The 25,625-nt window shown below is 32.2% G+C and overlaps 1 protein-coding gene across 1 annotated transcript in view; it reads right to left on the reverse strand.

Moving 5' to 3' along the window:
* The window catches only part of LOC139497865 (complex I assembly factor TIMMDC1, mitochondrial-like), a 39,600-nt gene extending 24,511 nt beyond the window's left edge, over positions 1 to 15,089 (reverse strand). Inside the window, exons 1-3 of the mRNA XM_071286108.1 lie at positions 14,966 to 15,089; positions 1,376 to 1,783; positions 830 to 995 (exon numbers count right to left, since the gene is read on the reverse strand). Of these exons, the coding sequence (XP_071142209.1) occupies positions 830 to 995; positions 1,376 to 1,734 (525 nt within the window). The 5' untranslated portion in view covers positions 1,735 to 1,783; positions 14,966 to 15,089. The remainder of the gene's footprint in view (positions 1 to 829; positions 996 to 1,375; positions 1,784 to 14,965) is intronic.
* Between the last annotated feature and the right edge of the window lie 10,536 nt (positions 15,090 to 25,625).

Below are 25,625 nucleotides of genomic sequence, written 5' to 3' on the forward strand. Positions count from 1 at the left end.
TAAGAATGAACATTCTGTATAGTACATAATGACATAAGTATGAACATTCTGTATAGTACATAATGTCATAAGTATGAACATTCTGTATAGTACATAGTGACATAAGTATGAACATTCTGTATAGTACATAGTGACATAAGTATGAACATTCTGTATAGTACATAATGTCATAAGTATGAACATTCTGTATAGTACATAATGACATAAGTATGAACATTCTGTATAGTACATAATGTCATAAGTATGAACATTCTGTATAGTACATAATGACATAAGTATGAACATTCTGTATAGTACATAGTGTCATAAGTATGAACATTCTGTATAGTACATAATGACATAAGTATGAACATTCTGTATAGTACATAATGTAGTACATAATGTCATAAGTATGAACATTCTGTATAGTACATAATGTCATAAGTATGAACATTCTGTATAGTACATAATGACATAAGTATGAACATTCTGTATAGTACATAATGACATAAGTATGAACATTCTGTATAGTACATAATGTCATAAGTATGAACATTCTGTATAGTACATAATGACATAAGTATGAACATTCTGTATAGTACATAGTGACATAAGTATGTAAATTATGGAATCAAGGTCGGAAAGTGGCGTGTAAGCTGGACAATGGTATTGTAAAATTGACTGAATCATTTTCCAAAAAACTGAACAACAAATCACTGATAAAGATCCTAGAAAAGAGCTGTTCAGATCTTCTACTCTCTAAATTACCCTATCTGCCCCTTATAGGGGAAAATCATTTGATAAAATTAACCAATCATTTATTGCCTCATTAAAGTGTAGTCTTACTTACTCCTGCTGAGAAGCCAGAAAAGTATACAGCACTCTTGCTTTTCCTTATAAATTCTCTCTTCTCATTCATAAGTTTTAATAAAAACATTCCAAGGTATGCGATAGCAGTCATTTTTACTGTATTATCCCAAATAAATGCCAATTCATCTGACCTTTCATTCAATTCACTGGAAAACAAATATGTTAAAGACAAATATTACGTATAATAGACTCATACAATACTGTTTTTATAGATTTTTTTTTTTTACTAAAGAGTATAATAATACATACACATGTAGTACAAAATGTACATGTTTTGGTACAATTTTGAAACTTAAAATGAAGAAGAAAATTGAACTCAGATGTTGACCTTTTAAAAGGGTAGGAAATTTAACCTGATATACATTCCATAATATACCTACCAATAATGTTAGACACCTTTCATATGTATCTCAAAACAAAAAAATACTTCATTTTAAGAAAGAATATCAATATAAATATGTGTATATGATACACTGTATCATACATTATAAATTCATGTCACCCCTAAAAAAACACAAATACTCACTTTTTCTTAATCATCCTTCGAAGTCTATCTTTTCCTGATTCTTCTGATATAAAGTTATCAATTTCACTGTCAGTAACTTCATATTGACTAGCTATTTTTTTTACTTCCTCAATCTGACTTTTTGTTAAGTGTGTAGCATGTACAACTGGAAGCAACTGAAATGTTTGCACTTTTCTTAATGCTTCATATAATCCTTCAAAAACAGTTTCTTTCTTATTTTGTTTTTTTAATAATTGAGTCAGCATTTCTTTATCTGGTGTAAATCTTGGTATATGAAATAAATGCTTTGTCTGTTTATATATCAAGTGCTGACTGGTAAAATTAGGGTTTGCTTCCATTTTGACTTTATTGCATAACATTCTGATTTCCTTTTTGCAGAAAGTTGATACAGGAAGGTCTTTTCAAAACCTGAAAGTATATCCACAAAAAGTAATTGCATCTTTTTTATAGACTGTACATGTGTAATCAGGTTTATAAAAAAAAAAAAAATTTATGAACCTTTTTTTTTAATTACTGTACTTTGCAATGATAGAATAATGCAACCAAAACTTCAAATATAAAAAAAATATTTGACAAATTACCACAAAACACATTAATTCATGAATGTGCATAAAGCATGATTAATTTAAAGGAAATAAGGTAAACAAGAGTTCACACACTGAAATGCCTCGATTTCATTACTAACCATTGATATTATGTTGATAGTCCTTAATAAAAAGCTTTACTACAACTTTCACATTAACTTAACATGATCCAAGAAAATGAGGTCAAGGTCAGATAAACCATTTGAGAAATATATGTTTACCTTACAATCATTCAATACACTAAATATAGTTGACCTATTGCCTATAGTTTCTAAGAAACAGACTTAACCAAGGAAACTAAACATTTACCAATGAATCATAAATATGAGGTCAAGGTCAGATGAACCATGTCAGGCAGACATGTTCACCTTACAATCACTGCATTAAGGTAGATGGGGTGTCTAAATTATAATCCATAGAATCTTTTAATAATTTGCCAAAATGTAGTTCATATCCTGCTTGTTTAAAAACATTAATAAAAAGAATGGGTCACCGGACTTATTTTCACGCTACAGGTTGTTCAAAATTGTCAAGATTTTGTATAGATTATGCATGGAAAACCCATTTTTCCGCCATAAAAAACAAACCACACCATATAATTTTGAGATAAAATACGAGAAGATAGCTTCAATATTATGCTTTCAGATAAGAAAAAGAAAAAATGGGGTCACCGGACTCGTTTTCTTGCTACATGTAAAAATGGGTAAATTCCTAACACATTCTATTGTAAAAGTAACACTATCTGGATTATCTGCCCTTGCATTTGAGTTGCCTCCCCTTATTTGACAAAGTTGGAAAAAAATGAATCAAACAAAAGAATTCTTATTTTTGTAAAATACAATCATAAATATGATCAAACATGGCATTTTCTATATTATAATGAAAATTCTTACACATGAATTACCTACTACTATAAAAATTTGCACATTTAATCAAAGATCTAGACCTTGTTTTCTATTATTTCAAAATCCAAGATGGAGGAAGACACCCTATCTACCTTAAATGTAGACCAAAACACAAAAACTTAACTATAACCACTCAACCATGAAAATGAGATCAAGGTCAGATGACACCTGCCAGTTCGACATATACACCTTACAATACTTCCATACACCAAATATACTAAACCTACTGCTTATAGTATCTGAGATATGGACTTGACCACCAAAACTTAACCTTGTTCACTGATCCATGAAATGAGGTCAAGGTCAAGTGAAAACTGTCTGACAGGCATAAGGACCTTGCAGGGTATGCATATACCTATTACTCATAATAAGGAAGAAATTAACATTACAAAAAAAAAAAAATCCCAAGCAGTAACTGAACCATGAAAATGAGGTCAAGGACAATGGACATGTGAAAAACAGAAACTTTGTAACATAAGGCATCTATATACAAAGTATGAAGCATCCTCATCTTCCCCCTTCTAAAATAGAAAGCTTTTAAGAAGTTAGTGAATGCTGCTGCTGGATCACTATCCCTATGGATCACTATCCCTATGTCAAGCGTTGAAGGCTCAACAAAAATGGAAAGAACTATATATCTTTTTCTACCCATTTTTAATTTGTTTGATGCAATGATATCCACAACATCTAGACAACAACCATTGTTGTATGATGTCAGAGGAGTGAAATCATCTGTTTTTATTTTGCTTAAAAAAAGTCATTGTCTTTCATTGTAAAAAATGTAATAATTTAATGCATTAGTAATAGTATCAGGGATCACAATGAAAAAACACAGTAGCAGATTGTTAGACTTCAATTGCCATGAAAAACCTCCTATTATAATTAAACCAGTTAAGGATGTAAAATTTACTTTTGAAATTATGAAAACATGAGTCAATCAACCTTTTAAAAATGATATAAAACTAATTTAACTAATTTAACTAGTTTAACTAAAGATCTATAGGAAAATATTTTCCACTATTTGTATGTGACATTTATAGTTATTAAAACAGGTTATCATTTCACCTTCGAATCATTTTTAATTATGGAATTTGCATAATCTCTTGTGCTTGAAATTTTCAATAAATTCCATGGTTATTCTTTTTATAATTTATTTAAGAAGTAAATAACACTTTCGATACAATTTATGTTGTATAGATAGTGTTGTGCGTCGCATAGTATTCTATAGAAATTGTGCTATCTTCTTTGTAATAGAAATTAAAAAAAAAAATCATGATTTAATAAATTCTGCAGCAATGGATCAAATTAGCCAACTATTTGACTTTTTTCAAAATGGGAGTGGGTCATCTTCCCCTGCAATTTTTAAAGTTTAGTAAGTTGAAAAGAAAATAAATTTATCCTGAATTAACTTGCTAAACTCGGCTTAAACATGACAACATAGTAGTACTAAGTGTCCATGATAGGTCCATCTTACACAATAACTCAGTCTTGCGGAAATTTAGTATTCTCTATTATTTTAAGTATATATACTCAGTCTGGTTCTGAGATTAGTGTCAAATATATCCCGACCGTTGATTCAATCAACTTGTGGGGAATATGTCAAAGAGGCAGCTAACAGATTGAAAAACTGACTCATTTTATTATTTCTTCAAATTCCGTAAGGTGTAAAAAGAAGAAATGCACTCCAATTTTTCAATGATTTAAAGTATATATGCATTATCTAATTAATCAAGACATACTTATATTGTGTATATCAACATAATATTCCTACCATTTGTTTTATATTATATTAATTAACGAAAAAATCTTAATTACATTCAACATGAAATATCAGGGGAAGTAATCCATGCTTTCTCGTTTTTTATATATATAGAATAGACCGATGGTTATCCCGTTTGAATGGTTTTGATCCGTAATTAAGGGGCCCTTTATAGCATGCTGTTCGATGTGAGCCAATTCTCCGTGTTGAAGAACGTACTATGACATATAATGGTTTACTTTCATAAAAATAACTTGGATGGAGAGTTGTCTCATTCAGTCATTGGCACGCATACCACAATCTTCTTATATCTATTTAATTTTGGCATTTTGTCTACTTTGCTTTTTATTAATATCACCATGAGCAGTGACAAGATAATTGTCAGGTTTGTTTTTTTCATTAAAAATATACAACAAAGAAGCCTTATATTAGGGAGCTACCATTTGATTTTTAGGGGGGCTAGATGTTAGAAAAAAAGGCAGGACAGGAGTTTTGATTAAAAAAAAAAAGACTACTGCTACATAATTTTGAACATAGATTGATCACTTGTTTTTCAATGACACTGGCGGATCTAGAAATTTTCATAAGTGGGGGCCCACTGACTGCGCTAAGAGGGGGCCCGCTCCAGTCACGCTTCAGTGATTCCCTATATAAGCAACCAATTTTTTTCCAAAAAAGGGGGGCCCAGGCCCCCTGGGCCCTCCTCTAAATACGCCTCTGAATGATGTGCTAGTGCTTACAAAAAATCCTAAACAACTTTTTAATTCCAAAAAATCTCATGCTGAGTCACTAAAATGGAGCTCACCCTAGAAGGTGTACTTGAATTGGTACATATTTGTATTTGCTTTAACCAATATCTAAATTTATAAACTTGTTTAAAGGAAATCATTGCTAACAATGCATGCAATAATCCTCTATCAAGTACCAAATTGCCAATTATGAGAGTACAAGGGGAAAGACTGTGGATTAACACAAGTTTCAGTTTCTTGTACAATACTTGAATTTTTTGTGCCATTAACTAAAATCATTCTAACAATCAAAATGATCCTATATTTCCTGGTTTAACCTTAATATTATAGAGTTTAGTTCTAGCATGACATCCAAAACTGTGGAAATTTATAAGGCCAAACAAAATAAATTGCTTTGCTGAGCACAGCTAGATATGACTGCAGGGGTCCAACCCTGAACAATTGGGGCAAAAATGGACACAATATTCCCGCTTGAAACAGGTCTGAATTTGGATTGTAATTAAATATTTGACACAGAAAAGGTTTCTGACAGAGAATAACTGTAGTCAAAGTACTAAGAATTGGTTATATGATTTGAATTTATATATTTTTTGCTTTTGTACAATACACTATGCTGTCGCGAATTGAATCCCCCCCTTTTTTGCTTTAGTGCAATACACTATGCTGTTGCCAATTTACCACCCCCCAACCCCTTAAAATTTATTTTACCCCCCTCTTTTGCTTTTGTGCAATACACTATGCTGTTACCTATTGACCCCCCCTAAAAAAAATCATTTTAACCCCTCTTCTTTCCGACTTGTTTCTTTATTATTATCAGGCTGACGTCATACAGGAACTTCTTAGGAAGAAAAATAAGAAGTTAGCAATATCCTTCAACTTTACTTTCCACTATATAGATGATGTTCTCTCACTAAATAATTCAAAATTTGGTGACTATGTTGATGGTATTTATCCAATCGAACTAGAGATAAAGGATACAACAGATACAGTTAAGTCTGCCTCATATCTTGACCTACATCTAGAAATTGACAATGAGGGTCGGTTGAAAACAAAACTTTACGACAAAAGAGATGGTTTCAGCTTTCCAATTGTGAACTTCCCTTTCTAAGTAGCAACATTCCATCAGCTCCTACATATGGGGTACATATCTCCCAATTGATACAATATTCCTGTGCTTGTATTTCCTAGCATGATTTTCTTGAAAGAGGGTTGCTGATCACAAGGAAGCTATTAAACAAAGTGTTCCAAATGGTGAAGTTGAAATTATCCCTTTGTAAATTTTACAGACGCCATCACGAGTTGGTTGACCGTTATGGAATGACCGTTTCATAGATCACATCGGATATGTTCCTTACATCGTAACTACAATCCCCGTCCCTTTCATGAATGTGACCTTCCGAATTAAGACTATTTACCGGATTTGTTATAACATGAGCAACACGAAGGGTGCCACATGTGGAGTAGGATCTGCTTACCCTTCCAGAGCACCTGAGATCACCCCTAGTTTTTGGTGGGGTTCGTGTTGCTTATTCTTTAGTTTCTATGTTGTGTCATGTGTTCTATTGTTTGTCTGTTTGTCTTCTTTCATTTTTAGTTGTCAGTTTATTGTCGATTTATGAGTTTGACTGTCCCTTTGTTTTCTTTCGTCCCTATTTTTTTACCTGGCTTTCCCCTTGGTCAATTTTTTTCGCCACCTCTTTTGCCAAAACAATATATTTAATATATAATAAATATCTGCGCCTTGAGTGCATGATACGCCTGTCACATTTCAAAGATTAAGTTCAATTACTTCTCAATGTCATACATGTATTAGAAATTTATGAAAATCAAAAGCGAGCTAACATCAATAGATATTAACAATACACCAAAGTTCCATGAGAATTGCTGAAAGCATTTATGAGTGATTGTCCGAAAACTGTAAAATCCCCCCTTTTTTAATGAATAAAACTCGGAAATGTTAAATCTAAAATTTTAAAGGAAATTTCATCAATAGATATAAATAATTCACCAAAGTGTCATGAGAACTGCTGAAAGCATTCTTGAGTTATTGTCAAACTGGAAAATCCCCCCTTTTTTAATGCCAATAAAAATCAAAGTGCTTGTAAGCACTAAAGTTAAAGATTGCTTCAAATTAATGACGGGAAGTAAAATTAAATATTACATTGGTTGCAGTTGACTTAACAGCAATTCTAGATGGAGAAAGATAACTCCAATAAGTTTTTAAGATGACTTTTAAGCAATGAGATCATTTATATTTTTAGAATAGATATTAGATTCCTGCACCTTGCAAAAGTTATGTAATTTTCTGGACAAGTGTAACATCATTTTGTGCCTTGAATATCTGAACATATATTACATCAATAAATTTCTGGAAATATTCATGGATAGGATGTATAGAATGTTATAATCAATGCGCTATATTTTGTGTATCAAAAAAGGTAGTGATAAGTCTTGGAAGATTTAGATAAGGTTTTGTTTGCATTTCATGCAATCTTTACCTAAAAACCCAAATACTTGGAAACGTTAAATCTAAAATTTATAAAAAAAGGGAGCTCACGTATATTGATATAACTCACCAAAGTTTTATGCAAATTGGTTAAAGCGATTTTGAGTTAATGTCCGACATGTAGACAACGGATGAACAGATGGACAATGGAATACCATAATACGTACCATAAACGGGCGAATAAAAATTGATATAGAAACAGATCTAATGTTTCAAATTGTGTGCGCATGTACATACTGACTGTAATGACTTTAATCTAAAGCCCTATATCACCAATTTAAAACTGTTTGTTATAAAAAGTCATATGAAACCTCAAATTAAAAAAAAATGATGCATATGTTTTTTATAACTAAATGGATAGTTTTCATTATAAAACTTATGCACATATACTTTTTTCTGAAGAAAATTCTTTAATTTGTCCACATTTAGAAGAAGTTAACTTTTTTTTAATTGCTTGCTTCCAGGAAGCAATTCGCTGACATATTTTCCGTATGCAAAGTGACCTTAGCATGACCCGCCTCGTAAAAATCTGGTGATCACAATACGCATGGATCTGTCATTAAAATAAACATTTATCTGATTGTACATGTAAAACACTTGCTCAATATCCATGCTTTTTTGTTGATTTTTAACTAAAAGGTGACAATCGGTAAACTACGGCTTCAAAACACGACAATTAAGTAGCTGGCTTTTTTTCACCTCAAACAGAGATATATTTGGGTGTTGCTAAACTGCGGAAACGGAAAACGGAACGGAAACAGAAACGGAAAGAAATACTTAAATGCCATAATGGATGGAATTTAAGGGGGGAATGGGAGGAACTACGAAAATCAATAACGACAGAATTAACGAAATTACCTAACAATTTTGTTGACAATAGTATATAAGCTAGATATCAAAGAAAATACCAATCAGTGTTGGAAAAACATAACAGCTACAAACAACAAGAGACTATAAAGAGCATGTGCCATTCTTCTAGGACTTCTCCAAGATTATAGATTTGAAGTATCTTGAATAGTTCATGACAAAAATCTCTTTATTTTCTTTAGTTTTGACCCCAAAAGAGAGGATAAAAAAGTCGTCATTTAAGGGCAATCATTACTTTAAAAAGTCTACTTACTATAATGGAAATTTTGACTTGTTTGTAGATCTTGTCATGCTGATAATTTTTGTTTTTAAATATCGCTTATAGTTTTTAAGATAATTGACAAAAAAGCAAAGACTGATAAATTCATTAACAGTGAAAAACTCCAATGATCGAGTTGATTCACGATTTCGCAGTACATTTTGACCTCCTTGTTAAGATCTTGTCTTGCTGTATTTGTAATTTAAAGTTTTTATCTATTTATTATTTATTATATATTTCAATATAATATTACCGTAATAGGCAAACATGGAAAGGGGTAAAATTTGTCATATAAGGGTGATAACTCCTAAACGAAATCCTTTGACCGTTTGGCATGTATAGACATAAGGTAGAACTCAACATTCTAAACATGTTTTGCACATCAGGGTTTAGCTATTCATAGCAGTTTTCAAAAGACAGCACTTGCATACTATCTCTGTGTTTTAATTTTAGCCATGTTGGCTATCTTGGCTGGCAGGCAGGGTTATTCAACACTCTTTTAAAACTAGAAATACCAATAATTGATGCCAAGTTTAACCAAAACTGTCAGACAACTTCCTAAAAGTCATGTGTTCTGTCACATGTTGACCAGTAGTTTCAAAGAAGACTTTTGTAAAAGTTAACAAAGACGAAAACGGACAACAGACGCCAAGTGACGAGAAAAGCTCAATTGGCAGGGCCAGGTCAGAAAACAAGAACTTTCAAAAGGGTACCTCCACTAAAGACTAAAGCAAGACTAACAGCAGAAAACGGCAATGACAGAGCAGTAACATTAAATGAACAATTCACCATAATTGTATCAACTAAAAAGACATCGACTAAATATACAACACTAATGACTAAATAAACCATTATATCCAAAAAGGAAAGACTTAATAACATAAACAAATTAGAATATGGACTGAATACATTAGAAGTATGAGGGCCAGAAGAAATAAGCCATAGAATGTTTAAAAATTATAAAATAAATTATCAGCTTTCATATTATTATTCACCAATTTTTCAACAACCATCAATACCAGCTTGATAACTGATGAATGGACAACAGCAGACATTTAGCATTTGCACTTAGTATCTCAAAGTTTAACATGCATTCCCTGCAAGATGGTCTAACATATAGTATGCTCCTACATAATGCGTAACCCCCTCTTGATTCTTATAATAAATGATTTATGATATATTAAGTCGAACATAAACAGTTACAGTAAACCAGGTACAATGTATAGCGTAATGTTGAATTTACATATTCCTATGCTTCCACAAGCAAAGAGTCGTGGTATATTCGATAAAATCAAACAGGTTCAACTGGCCGTTGATTCTGTGGTATCTCAAGAAACTGTTCTGGGTCAGGTATTATTTATTAAATGATATCAGTGATATCTTGGATAAACGGGTGTTTGGACAGTAGAAACATCCAAACAATCAGATGCGTAGTGTAAAATAAAGTATCATTTCCGTCATAAAAAAGAACAAAGAAGTTTTCAATTGCCTTGACATAGCACCAAAATATTTAAAAACTATCAATAAATATAAAAGTGACTTTCAAATTTTAACATTCCTTAAGTGTGAATGAATATAAATTCATGTCTATCCTAGTGTTAATGGGTGTCACATGTGAAGCTGGATATGAGATATCCCCCCCCCCCCATAATTTATTAATTTATGAGATGTAATGCCGCTTTTTGGACGTTCATACCTAACAGCATACTTTATAAATTTTTATTTTTTTGTAAACTTTTACATAAAAATAAAATATATTTAAGTTTCTATTCTAATTCATGGGTTTCATTATCGGTTGTTGTCCGTGCATCATTGTCGTATTAGGAGTCTTTACTTTTCTTTTCATTATACAAGAAAAGATAAAAGATAGATAGAAAATCACCAGTGCGGAACAACGAAACAAGATACATCACATCACATCACTTATCTGTATTCACAGCAATTAAAAAAAGACACAAAGAAAAACGATGAAAAGCATTTCCCCAAAAATTATTACTTCACAACCTATCTATAGAATCAAAGCAGATGTCCGTCTTTTTAGTCTGTATATATTTTTTTTTATGTTGTTGGGTAACTATCTTATTGACATTGATCCATCTTTTTTAAATAAGAAAAGTCAAACAGACTATACAGAATCGTAAGAACGACGTTCGCATGACCCTATCAAATATTTAAAAAACATAATCTCATTATCTCCTGCTATTTCAATACTTTAGTCTTTATGCCTTAAAATCTTTTTATTTAAAATTCATTCCTCTGTTTATCTTTTTTGTAAACATGTGTTATGCTATATTAAACATGCCAGCCAAAAAGAAAAGAGGTTAATTCGCTCTGTTTCCATTTTCCGTTTCCGTTCTGTAGCAACACCCAATATATTTGGGTAAAAAATGATAAATTGTGCACAGAAGACTAAGTGTATGATATATACATGCATTGGTTCAAGAATTAGATAAACATTTTTTTACCAGTCACTCGCTTCATATGATTTTAAAATGATGATTGGAAATTTTCTTGTATGTCACATGTTTCATAACAACATGAACAATTGTTTTAAAATAACTTATTAATTCCAAATTCATTAAATTATCCTGCAAGTGTCAGAGCAAAAAATATGAATAGCTTTTCAAGATATCATAATAATTTATTATTTGGATTAAGCAAAAGAGAGACAAAAGATATCAGAGAGACATTCAAACTCAGAATAATGAGTACTAAGTTGAAAATTAACTGCCAATGTCATGGCTAAAAAGGAAAAAGACCAACAGATAAACAATAGCAAAACAAAATGAAATCCCACCAAAAATAGGGTGATCTCACAGGCACTTGTTTCTGTCAATGTGGGATATACTATCCATACCAGTACAAAACAACAGTCAGTGTTCTCCCAAGGATTTTTTTAAGGCGCAAAATTCAAGGGCGCGTAACTCCTTTTTTATAGAGATCTTTTGTGATCTGAATCAATCAGTCATAAATCATAACATGCAATATTGCTTTGTGTTGTGTGTTTAATAATGCAGAGTATTAATGAATTTATACAAGAATATACTATATATGAAATAAATTGATTTAAAACACAAAAGTTATTTATATTCAGTCCATTAAAGAAGTCAAAATATAAATATTCATCTCTGTACTCTCTGCTACTTCTAGGGATATTGTTTCAAGATAGTGTTATTTTGTTGGACAGTCTGTTCCTCAACGTTGTCTTAATCCTCTTCAGGGTTGAAAACCCCCTCTCATAATAAATTTTTTCTTATACCCCCCTTAACATTTCTAAGCCATGAAAACTCAGTCAGCCACTTGTCACCGAAACCAGAAACATGGTGCTTGCTGTTATCACTTGCTAAAACTTTAGCTCAGTTGGGATTATGAAAAGCAATTATAACATCTGCTTATACTGACAGCTGAGTGTAGAGGGAGGTGTATTCCCCTTTTCATAAGAAGTCATTGATCTGAAAAAAACCTTCTACTTCCATCATGTCTTTTGCTTAGAATTCACCCTTTGTTATTTGCAGAGAACATGTTCATTCAGAATTAATAAAATTGAATATGATTAAGATAGTTGGTATACAACTTTTTAAAACAAAAATATTTTAATGAACAGCTGACAACACAGGCACTTATTTCTGTCAATGTGGGGTTTACTATCCATACCAGTACAAAAAAACACAAGGTAGCTAACGAAAATTTTCAATGTGTTCGCTTCAACCAATATTTTTTGTACTGGTATGGATAGTAAAACCCACATTGACAGAAACAAGTGCCTGTGGCTGACAAGTTTCCGTAGTTTGACATTTATTTACACTTCGGTGTGCATTATTTTAAAAACGTATCTTTGGCAGGTAAATATAAACCAAACTTCGTTAAAGTTAAGACCATTGAAATTATTTACTAGTCACTAATACAGAAGCCGCGGCGATTCCGTACCCATGTTGATTGTCACATAAAATGTTCCCGACGCACGGACTCACGATCCATGTTCAATGATCATTTATTTCTAAAAATATGACAGTTTGAAACGAATTTACCTTGCAAGCATCATTTTTCACTTTCAATTAAAATAAATCACTTCTCGTTATCTTTAATCAAAGTTTATTTTAATTTTTTCAACTACAAATACTCTCATTCATAATTTTCATAGTAAATATCTTTTTTAGCAATGTGTATTCAAATCTATCACGTGTATTGAACACGTTCATTGGTCGTGTTTAAATAGATTCTTCTTCTCAACCAATGAAAAAATTCGTTTAAATTTAAATGGTCAAGTAATCACACACACGATGCTTAAATACAATGTATTTGCGATCTATTTCTTCAATTTCTGCTCTGAAGTTTTTATTTTTTTTAATTTTCTTCTGAAAATATCTATCTTCTTGATGATCATTTACGCTATTACATGATAACATAGTCTGATAAGGCTGAGATAAGCGTGGCTCAGGTAAAACTATATTATCAGATATTGCGTAACACTGACCGACCTCTCAGCAGTGCTCAGCGGTGATCAGCAACTTGACAATTTTAACCAACATTTATAATGAAAATGTGAAAATTAACACGCTGCGGAATCAAGTACATGTAGTAAGGGACAGCGGCCATTTAAGACGCTGCGGGATTAACGAAAATATTATGAAGGCGCTGCGGCACCGCAGCGTCATATTGTCCTGGGGAGAACACTGCTTGAACTTTCTGTTGGATAATAGCCTCCTTCAACAAACTGAAGATTCTGCTATATATATGTTTCTGACGAGTTCCGTTTGCAGGAGAAGACATCCAAGTAAATAAATTGTTGAAGTAAAACCAAGGAACTATATTAAACTATATACAGTGAATTTGAATTTTTGTACTGGTATGGATAGTAAACCCCACATTGACAGAAACAAGTGCTTGTGGGTGATCTTGGGTTTTCTGAAAGGGTAACTAAGCAGATTCTGCTCTTGTCATAATAATTATGACATCTGGCGAGGCTGTTTTTATTTATTTGTTGGGACGCCTTTCTATGATGTTGTAGCTATTTATAGGATGGTGTCCCTTAAAAAAAAAATACATGATGTAGCTTTTCCAGATGTCATAAATATTTGGACTAATCCTGCTCAACATGTGACACCCATCATGTTGCTCATGTTAGTACAAACCCAGTTTTAATTTGGTAGGTCACATAATAATTTTGGGAAAGGAGACATGATTGTTACGTAACGACATTTCTGATTAGGATCATATCTGCTAAGAGGGTGGTAAAGGGTTATTTTCGTGCAACGTGATCGCCGTTTTTTATTTCCATTCAACGTGTTTTTACTTTTTTATTTGACGTTCAGTCGTGCAAGATGGGTGCCTCGTTCAACGTGTTCTGCTTATTTAATTTTACGTGCATCGTGATTTTCAAAGTCTTATTTTGCTCAGTATTTTTTAAATAAAATTCAAACACTTGGCAGGGATCGACAAGAAATACTTTTTTAAAAGCCGTAAACCAATTATATCATAAATGTGTATACCAAATCGGAATATCAAGTAAAACAAAGAGTTAATATATACAAGAAGGCAGTGACTCAGTCACAAAAGGTTCAAATAAAAGTATTTATTTTTCGTGCAACGTTCTTTACAGAAATTATTTCACGTTCAACGTGAAATTATGTCTTATTTCACATTTTTTTCGTGCAAGCAGCCCCCCTTTACCACCCTCTGCTAAGGCACTATCATCTGATCATTTGTGAAACGTTACGGTTATGCCTTAGCTATGAATATTACCTAACTGTCGACCAAGTTGTGATGGCGTCTCTAAATTTAACAAAGGGATGATTTCAACTTTGCCCAATAATTATTGGAACTCTTGGTTAAGTAGCTTCCTTGTGAGCAAAAACCCTCTATCAAGAATCGTGTATCTGCAAGGTCAGGACAGACTTGTATATCATGTCTTGGGTCAGGACATTCGGTAAACGGTGCTTCACTTTATCCGTCTCTACTTACTTTTCAATATGAGCCTGTCATGCGATTGCCTGTGAGTATGACTATGTAGATAAATAAAACTATTTTGCAAACGCTGTTGTATGCAAAGCTCAATACTTTTTTTCAATGTCAAAAAATATTTTAATTACAACTGCAAATACCTTTATTTTTTAAGCAAACGTAAGATTAAGACTATTTTGTACATCGTCTGATTGTTCTTTGGTAGAATCAAACCAGAATGACCTATTACCAACTTATAAGTTGCCTGGTAATATACCACAACGAAAGTTATTTACGACCCCTTTTTGTTCAAATTCAAAACAGACACCAATGACTTGCAAGAAGATTTAAATGCTACAGTTCGCCTGTTTATCTGACAATTACATAAACATTAAAAAAACTGTGGAAAATTACTCAGTCGAGAAGACATTGATTAACTAGCAAAATCATCATGGTAACAAGTTTGTCTGTTTTTTGTTTTTTTCATTTTTAGCCATGGCGTTGTCAGTTTAATTTAGATTTATGAGTTTGACTGTCCCTTTGGTATCTTTCGTCCCTCTTTTATGGTGCATGAAATTCCACCTCGACAAATGCAATATTTCGAGGGTAACAAAAAGAAAACACCAATTCAAACATCACATTGTCAAGAATCAGTCCGGTCGACATTGCGCATGCGTGAATTCAGATACCCTACATGGAGACAATCGTTATATAGAAGTTATATGGAAAATATTCTTTAACAGACGATATTCAATTTTCTTCTCAGTTCTTTTCTTAGCTGTTGTGATCACCATAATCCTTAATGTGTCTTCTTTTTAATGATATTAAACTATTTCAAAATAATGTTTAAACTTCATGCAACAAATTTAGATTTTTCATACAGTGATGTCAAATGGCTTACATTTGCCGTTATTCTTACAGAAAATGTCATTTTTAGGGAAAGTGGTCAGCTTTGAAAAAATAAATAAAATACTTTTACTGATGACATTCCTTAGCTGTTGTGACCAAGAGAAAGATGAAAAGTTATAGTTTAATGTAGTGTAGTTTATTTTTAAATTGGTTATTGTCTCCTTGCACCAAATTTGATTTAAAAGTAGGCGATTTTAAGTTTTTATTCTATCAATTTCTTTTTGACAACAGGATACATTGTTTGTGTAAACAGATAGTAGCATGTTACACAATCTTGTTTATACAGTCATGCTGAGACATAATAATTCATGTGATATATAGTGGAAACGACGTTTTGTATTAACTTGGTTTAGGGCTGAAGGAATTACAAAACAATAAATAATATGAAATTCACGGTTTTATTATTGAAGTTAATTATATATTCAAAGTTTTTGTTTGTGTTTGTTATCACGTGCTTATAACCGATATTAAATAAAGCATGAGAATGCAATCGTAAATTAATCTAAAAGTTAACGCATTGTATCAAATAGATGCAGATCGATGCACGTTCAACTAAGTGTTTTATCAATACACAATCCCTTTTTAATTAATGGGATTAAATAGTTTCTATTCATATTTGGTGAGAAAAAAAAGTTCAGCAGTAGCTGTATGATTGCAGATTATCTATGAGACAACTCTCCCAGTGACTATAGTTGCATTTTAACTGGTCCTTTTGGCTCTTTTTCGTAACGATATTTTTACAACCTTTTTAAGGCTATTTTCACATAATTTGAATACACAATCATAAAGGAGAACAATTCCATTTCGTCGCACTTTAACAGTGCATAAAACAGCATATAGAATACACCACTGAATTCGACCACTTGATACGACAAGTTAAAATCAGATATTATAGATTTTTCTTCAAAACCAAGTTTCTGTTATTAATTTCGTAAAAACTAAATATACGAATAATGTGTGCGCACAATACATTAGAAAGTTAGCACCTTTTAAGACACGTTTTACCATGATGATATAAATTTACATTCGCCGTCAAAAAGAAACTTGTTGATGACTAAAATAATCGAAACTAACATATATATCTAAATACAACAGTATTCTTGTATAAAATGAAAACAAACTGCTGTTTATAGAATTGCCTTGTCATTTTATTTTATCCCAAGCTCTTCAACTGAATTAAAATTCATTGAACCGAAACATTATTAAATAAAAAGTCAATAATTTCTTCACAAAACGATAAAAATTATTAGCTTTGAACAGGTACTTGTATAACAATTAACATGTCAGCTTCAGGCTATATACCTGTGGATACTCGAGGTGGATGTATGGTGGAAACGATGCTTGAAGCTTGTATTAGTATGAAATTCAAAACAGTGTGGCTGTGGCCATTGATTGACACATTAAATTCATCCATTGACTGGGACAATTTACGTCAACGTTTGTCTGTAACGACCACTGTTCACGACGTACCTACGATAGACATTTAAACTGTGGGGTCACCAAAGGTTTCTTAACGCCTTTAATTATAAAGTAATTCGAAAAAAATAATCAGGAATAACCTTTATGTTTTGATTTATATAATTGGTATAAATCAAAACATCGTGTTATTTCTGATTAATTTTTTCGAATTACTTTATTGAGGTGTTGAGAACCTTTGGTGACCCCATAGTTTAAGTGTCTTTAAAAAGTACATAGTGATCAGTGGTCGTTACATACAAACGTTCACCTAAATTGTCCCAGTCAATGGATGAATTTAATGTGTCAATCAATGGCCACAGCCACACTGTTTTGAATTTCATTCTATTTTATTAAAAACAGGAAAGGGTCAATAAATATGACATTTCCGAGATTTTATTTTCAGACATGATTTAAGTTCGTTGTCATAACGTAGATACAAACAAAATGTAGAATCTGCTTTTGAAATGACGCTTTCTCACTATCTTCGTGCAACCGTATAAGTTACTGTATGGCTTTTATCAATTAGCTAAACTCATATCGTATAGTAGCTTATTAACTTCAATAGAATTGAGAATGGAAACGGGAAATGTGTTATAAAAAGAGACAACAACCCGACAAAAGAGCAGAAAAACAACCTATGGTCACCGATGGGTCTTTAACGCAAAAAAAGGGGGGGGGGGTATTCAATACAATAATGTTATAACTATATATAGTTTAGCGAAAAGAACGTCACACAAAACTCCGTAACATACAAATAAACCAAAATTGAAAAAAACCACACACACACATAAGACTAACAAAATTTCTGTGTCATATTTTATCTCGTGGATAGCAAGAAACGACTATCTCATAATTACAAGTAATGTGTTCCGGACTTAAAAGCACAACACAAGACTGTGTTAAAATTAGTAGGAAAATGCTTCCCTGTACATTGGCCACGAAACTTATCTACAAAATACAAAAGATCTAAAGTACCGATTTGAAGATAAGTTATCTACCAGTACATATCGAACATACATATGAAAATAAGAAAAATGTGATATGATTGCCAATAAGACAACTGTCCACCAAAGTTCAAACGAAAAAAAGTAAAATCACAAAAATATTGAACTCCGAGGAAAATTCAAAACGAAAAGTCCGTAATCAAATGGCAATATCAAATGATAAAACACATCAAACGAATGGATACATGTAACAACTGTCATATTCCTGACTTGATATAGGTGGTCGTATCCAACTATAGCGGACAAGCGTACGGTCTTCAACATTGAGGAAAAAACATACCGTACGTATAGTCTGATATAAAGGCCCCAACTATAAAACAAAATATGGAATTATTCAATTGAGAAAACTAACGACTTCATTTATAACAAAAGAATTTACGAAAAACAAATCAGAACTCGCGGAATTGTTCTGTTATCCTCACTCAAAGTGAGTGTAAATTTAATAGTTATTAACTGTCAATGAATTTTAAAATTGAATTAAACGACAGACATTCCAAATTCTCGAGGTACCTGTTATACATATGTAAGACTCAGATCGACGTCCGGTCTCTAATCGACGTCCATTCCTCAAATCGACGTCCAAAGCTGACATCACAATAAAGTAAGATTCCAAATCGATGGCCAATTGTATCTCTTTCTTATCGACGTCCAAGTTTTAGCTCCTCTAATCGACGTCCAATTTTAGGCTTCTCTAATCGACGTCCGTTTTAATGGACCTATGAAAAGATCCAAACGCCGAAACATTTTGGGTCAACATGCCGTCACGGATTATACGGAAATATATCTAAAACAAATGCACAAAACTGCCGAAATGGAGACAAAAAAAGTTCATAACAGAATTGAAACTTTGATTGTCTATCCGAGAGATTAGTAAAGTCTATGTCAATATTTTTACAACCAAAACATAGTATATGTGACAAATAAATTTATCAATTTTTTTTTTTTTAAATGTATTACCGATGTTTACAGGTTGTGATATCAACTTTTATGTATATAAGAGGTTATTTAAAAAACAATTAGATGTAGTGTGATTGCTAATCGGACAACTATACACCAGATTCAAATTTAGGTGGATGTAAGCAATTATATAGCTCTTTATCTTTATAGCTTACTGTTCGGTGTGAGCCAAGGCTCCGTGTTTTAGACCGTATCTTGACCTATAATGGTTTTCGTTTATAAACTGTGACTTGGATTGAGAGTTGTCTCATTGGCACTCATACCACATCTTCCTACATCTATAGGCAATCGTACGTCATTCATCAATGATACAGACGGCAATTAAAGGCCACGACATCAAACATGTAAAACAATTTGAACTAAAAACTAACTTATAACAAAAGAGTTCCGAAAAACAAATATGCCTGACATAAACCAACGATAACCACTCGACTACAGGCACATCATGAATATATTTGACTGGGCTTAACATGTTTGTTAAACGCTCCCCTAACCTGGAACAGTGGTGTAATAACACAACATAAAAACATAATGCCAATTTATTTTGTGTAATATGTTTCACTCCAGGTGTTTAACTAATGAATTTGTTGAAAAATATCTTTTTTATCCAAATTGTAATACCCCGGTACTCTCCAATCCGTTGGCATTACTTTTTTATTTTGTTCATTGTTGAAGACTGAGTGTTGCCCTATATATAAATGTCGTTTTGTTTTCTTTGTCGTTTGGTTCTTATTTACGTATACTCACATGCCATTTATTAATATGCAAGTACATGTATAAGTGTATGTGCAACAATGTATTCTTTTATTATTTATTGATATTGGACATCGATCAAAGAAGACTACAATAATAAATCGGACGTTGTTTTGGAAATACATGACGGCACATTAGACGTCGATTAGAGGATCAAATAATTGGACGTCGATTTGAGAATGTGACGTCCGATTTGGACGTCGATTTGAGGAACGGACGTCGATTTGAGACCGGACGTCGATCTGAGTCTAACATATATACACACATAAAAATAATAAATAAAAGAATCGTAAGACAGCGACCTTTCGGTCAAATGTGTTAGTTGAACTAAAATTTCAAATACATTTCAGTCAGTTTGATGATCAATCCATTTTGAATAAGAAAATCTAATTTATTTATATGCATTTTTCATTTACCAATTTGGGTCAAACATCTTGCGCCGTTTTAATGTTTCAACTAGGACTTATGTATTCACTAACTCCGGTCTTCAATTAATTTTACAAATTGCACCAAAATACAGAAAACATGAATCCAAATTATTTTAGCGATAACATCTGGTATTGGTTTTCACTGAAGTTATCTTTACAGACCAGCGGGTGTTCAACCCCTTAATTGTGCGTCTTATCGCACATGTCAAATTATCTAGTAACCCCATGTGGAGCGAGGATGGATTATCGTCCTTGTCGATACAAATAATTGTTATCAAATTGAGTTATCTCCCTTAAACCGGACAGATTCTTGGCAATGATACATGTATCATCTCCATTGACGGTCACAATTTGGAAAAAGTATAGGTAGCCAAATAATTAGGTTTCACCATTCAAAACAACCTGAAATGTGCTCGACACATGCAGCAGATAAAGGGCAAGCAAATAAAACACTCGGATTTTTGCGGCCGAGAAACTACAAAAAGGCAAATTGGGACCAAAGAGAAAAAGACCTCACTGAAATATACAAACAGCTAAAAACAAGATTAACATAACATGAGTCTCGCTGAACTATGGAATACTTTCAAGACAAAAATCAAAAAGTTCATTGTAAGAATATTCCAACAAAAAGTATTAGTAATAAATCAAAATTACCTTGGGTACTAAAAAAGCTGATCAACAAGAGAAATAAACTTTACAAAAAGAAAAAGGAAATCCCAAAATACAAAAACCAATGCCAAGAAATTAAAACCAATTTATAAAAAGAAATGAGAAACTCTTACTGGCAATATATAGAAAACATGATATTTGATATATAAATTAAGAAGCCAGACCAACCATGCTTCAAAAATACACACAAAAAGCTGTATTAAAAGTCAAATAAATTAAACTGTGACACCGGCATAGCTCCTCCAAGAGGTGAAGGCACACTGCACTCAAATCCATCTGAGAAAGCGAACATACGTACTCAACAAACAATTTCAGTCATATCGTTTACATCTGAAGCAAATACTAACATTCCAGATAAAGGTCATAGTATTCATCCCAAAATGACAACCATAGCAATATCTAGGGATGGTGTTTATAAACTTAACAAAAACATAAAGCCTAATAAAGCTATTGGTCCTGATATAATCGCAGGCAGAGAACTCAAACAAAACAATGAAATATGTACAAACATCCTCACCTTAATATTCACCAGATCATCAGAAACATGCAAAGTACCATCTGACTGGAACCAGGCAAACGTCACAACTGTTTTCAAAAAAGGGGATAAACATAAACGAGGTTACTACAGGCCTATTACCTCAAAATGCCTAGCTTACAAATTACTCGAACACATCTTTGTACAACTACAAGCAGCATGACGCACCATCTTGAAATCAATAACAGATACTATGATCGAATTACAATATGGATTTTAGGAAAAACGATCATGTGAGTCTCATGTTACCTTACAGATGCATGAATTATCACAAAACAATGACCAGATCTCATAATCATCGATTTTGCTAAATCTTTTGAAAAGGTACCACACAAAAGATGACAATATAAAATAAAATTCTTTGGCATATCAGATCAAAGCATTTACTGGGTCGAATCCTTTCTTTTAAACAGAAGTCAAACAGTACTTTTAGAAAAGATGTCATCTTCAAAAATACCAGTCACATCGGGTATCCCACAGTGCTGAGATATTTTATACGTTAATTTTTATCTTTTGATTTAAATTAAGAGATTTGAACATCCAAAAAACTACTGTTTCCTCTAGTTTACTCAGTTACTGATCTTTTCAGTGTAGGTCATGATGATAATCCGTTCATAAATAATCGGAGGACTCCCATCAAATACTGAGCAACGAGAACCCTACAATAACCAACTAAACTTGGTGTTCAATACTTGCAAATGCGAATCTTGGTTTTTCCTTTGTTACCTTTGATAACTATTTTCATCACTAGGTCGATGTCACTGCTGGTGGAAGTTTCGTCCCCGAGGGTATCACCACCCCAGTAGTCAGCACTTCGGTGTTGACATGAATATCAATTATATGGTCATTTTTCATGTAAATTTACTGTTTGCAAAAGTATGAATTATTTTGAATATTAAGGATGTTCTTATCCCAGGCAGATAACCTTGCCGTATTAGACACTACTTTTTGGAACTTTTGGTCCTCAATGTTCAACTTTGTACTTGTTTTGGCTTTCGAACTTTTTTTTATCTGAGCGTCACTGATTAGTTTTGTGTAGACGAAACGCGCGTCATGCTTTATAAACCTGGTACCTTTTGATAGCTATTATTAGTGTGCTTCTCTGTCCTATTTGTTCTCCCATTTATTCATATTATAGTCCTGTCATGTAATGTTGTCATTTTAATGTTATATTTAACATTGACATAAAAGCAAGAGGTTTGGCTATTTCAACCCACAATTTTTCTCTTAAAATGTCCTGTACCTCGTCAGGAAAATGGTCATTGTTATATTATAGTTCGTTTCTCTGTGTGTTACATTTTAGTGTTGTGTTTCTGTTGTGTCATAGTTCTCCTCTTATATTTGATGTGATTCCCTCAGGTTTTGTTTGTAATCCTGATTTTTTTCTCAATCGATTTATGAATTTCGACATACTACTGTTGCCTTTATTTTATACATTTCCTGTTTACAAAACTTTGTATTTTTCGAAAACTAAGGATTTTCTTATGCCAGGCATTAATTACCTTAGCCACATTTAGCACAATTTTTTGGAACTTTGGGTCATTAATGATCTTCGAATGTATTTGTTTTGTTTTATAACTATATTATAAAATATTCGTGGATATATGATTTCGTGTTTCTTTCAATCTATATACAAAGCCTATTGAAAATATGTTATTCGTTGAATATTTGAATTCTAGGTCCACCTGTAACCACGAAACCCATGAAAATTGGTATCCAACGAATAATAACGGATCTCCAGTACGTGTTTTTATAAGGAAACAACAATCATTTCACCTTGAAAATATTTTATTTTATTGTGATAGATCATTTATGGATGTATGTATAAATGAATATTTAGTTTCTATGCGTACATAATTTTCTTTTAATAACTTATACAATAATTATAAATTTTATCACAAAAGAATAACTAATCAAAACTATTAGAAAAAAAATAATTATTTTATATCTTTTCAAAAAATATAACAACGAAATCTTTGCTTCCCTACTGCAATGATTTCGTTTAACTTCTGAACTGGAAATTCTGAAAAGATTTCTTACGATTTATTTTTCGATTGCTTTTAAGGATATGGTTTCAGCACAGAATGAAAAATTTTCTTGATTGCATATTGACTTTCAAAATCCTGACAGTGCTAAAGAATTAACACACGATAAATACCATACTAGGATTCTATCAGTCCGGTAGCCCGTAACAGCATGAAATCTAGTAGAATAAAAAATATAACAAGGATGACACGCCGCCCAGGATAAAAAGGTGTCAATCGGATGTTGTCAAGGACACAACAACACCGATTTTAACAGGTGTCCCCAGGATCATCTTAAATGATGAATTTCGAACAGCGGTATACTACTGTTGTCCTTATTTATAACCACCGGACCGGAATTTCTACTGGGGGACAATCTGTCCCGAGGAAGTTCTGTCAGTCCGGTAGCCTAACAGCATGAAAACTAGTAGAATAAAAAATGTTTACATCTTACGCCTTATGTATAATTGTTAAAGCGTAACGTACAATAAATATCGCCTCTCATATAGTTTGTCAAATGCAAGATTATCTATGGTATCACATTTAATTTGATGTATAATTATTCAAGCGAAACGTACAGTGAACAGAAACAGAAAAAAATCTATATATGATAAAACATATACATAGATATGCTCTTAATATATATAACAATTCTTTGAAAATAATTATTTATTAAACAGAGATTCGGGATTTTAGGAAAAGCGGCCTTTATTGCGGTATATCAATAAATTAAAAAAAAAACAATCATCTTTGACTTTTAATTCTAATTTATACAGATAACCTTCATACGGATTCAAAGTAATGTCATTTAAAAAAGAGGGGTGATTGTTCTCATTTTCAAGTTGATTACATCGCAACATCATATCTATAGTCTTTACAATTTTTTACCGTTGTGAAGACATTTTAAAACTGACTTGACAATGCCTTTTCTGTATTTTTTTTTAAAAAGGAGTCAACTTTATTTCAGTTTTTTTTGGGTCTGTTTTTTGAATATTTGATTTTTTTTAATTTGAATTTTTTGAATTTTTGAATTTGTGATTTTTTTTTTGAAATTTTTGAATCTTTTTGATTTTTGAATTTGAATTGAATAATCTAAATTAAGGGACAGGCTCTTGTTTAATGAACGTTCCTATAATGCTGGCACGTCCTGAGGTTGCGGGCGTGCATTTGGGTACACTCATAAAAATGGCACAATTCTAAGTCATACTGTTATATTTAAGTATGGTCAACGTGCATTCGTCGTGTTTCATCATCCTTACTTCTGGTGACGCCATTATGGCTATAAATAATAGTGGGGGCGGGTCATGCCCATATATGGGTACACCCTAGCGCCCTGGGTTTTTGGTGGGGCCAAAACTGATATTCTACTATTATTGAACATTTGTGTTTTGACATAAAATAGAGGTGAGATAATTGTAATCTATTCAAAAACAGCGTATGTGTATAGAGTGAACTTTATATAAAAAGTGAAATCAAGTTTTAAATATAAATAGAAATGTGGCTTGGTGGATCACAAATGTAGTACTATTAACAACAATAACAAAAAAAGTAATGATACTATGATAATAATTGTAAAACCAAGATATTTTATACCTTAAAAAATATAACTGAAAACTAAAAGACACTGGATATTCTCAAAAAATAGTATACAATACAATTGTATATGATTTATTTAGTTTAAAGGAACATTTTTCAAACAAAATAAGGAATTTTGCATGATTGCATTCCAAATTATAATCCAGAGCACTTATTATAAATAACAGCATGCTTTATAGTAAACCTATAGTATATAACGATTCAATCGTAACGTACAATAAACGATATCGGAAAATAGCTGTATGGCACATCTATAATACTAAAATTACGAGGTCCAATTTGTCAGCCGTCATCACGTAAAAGCGACGAATCAAAGAATACAACTTTATATATAAGTAATATAGTACA

This window comes from Mytilus edulis, chromosome 1, assembly GCF_963676685.1.
Source record: "Mytilus edulis chromosome 1, xbMytEdul2.2, whole genome shotgun sequence".
NCBI lineage: Eukaryota > Metazoa > Mollusca > Bivalvia > Mytilida > Mytilidae > Mytilus > Mytilus edulis.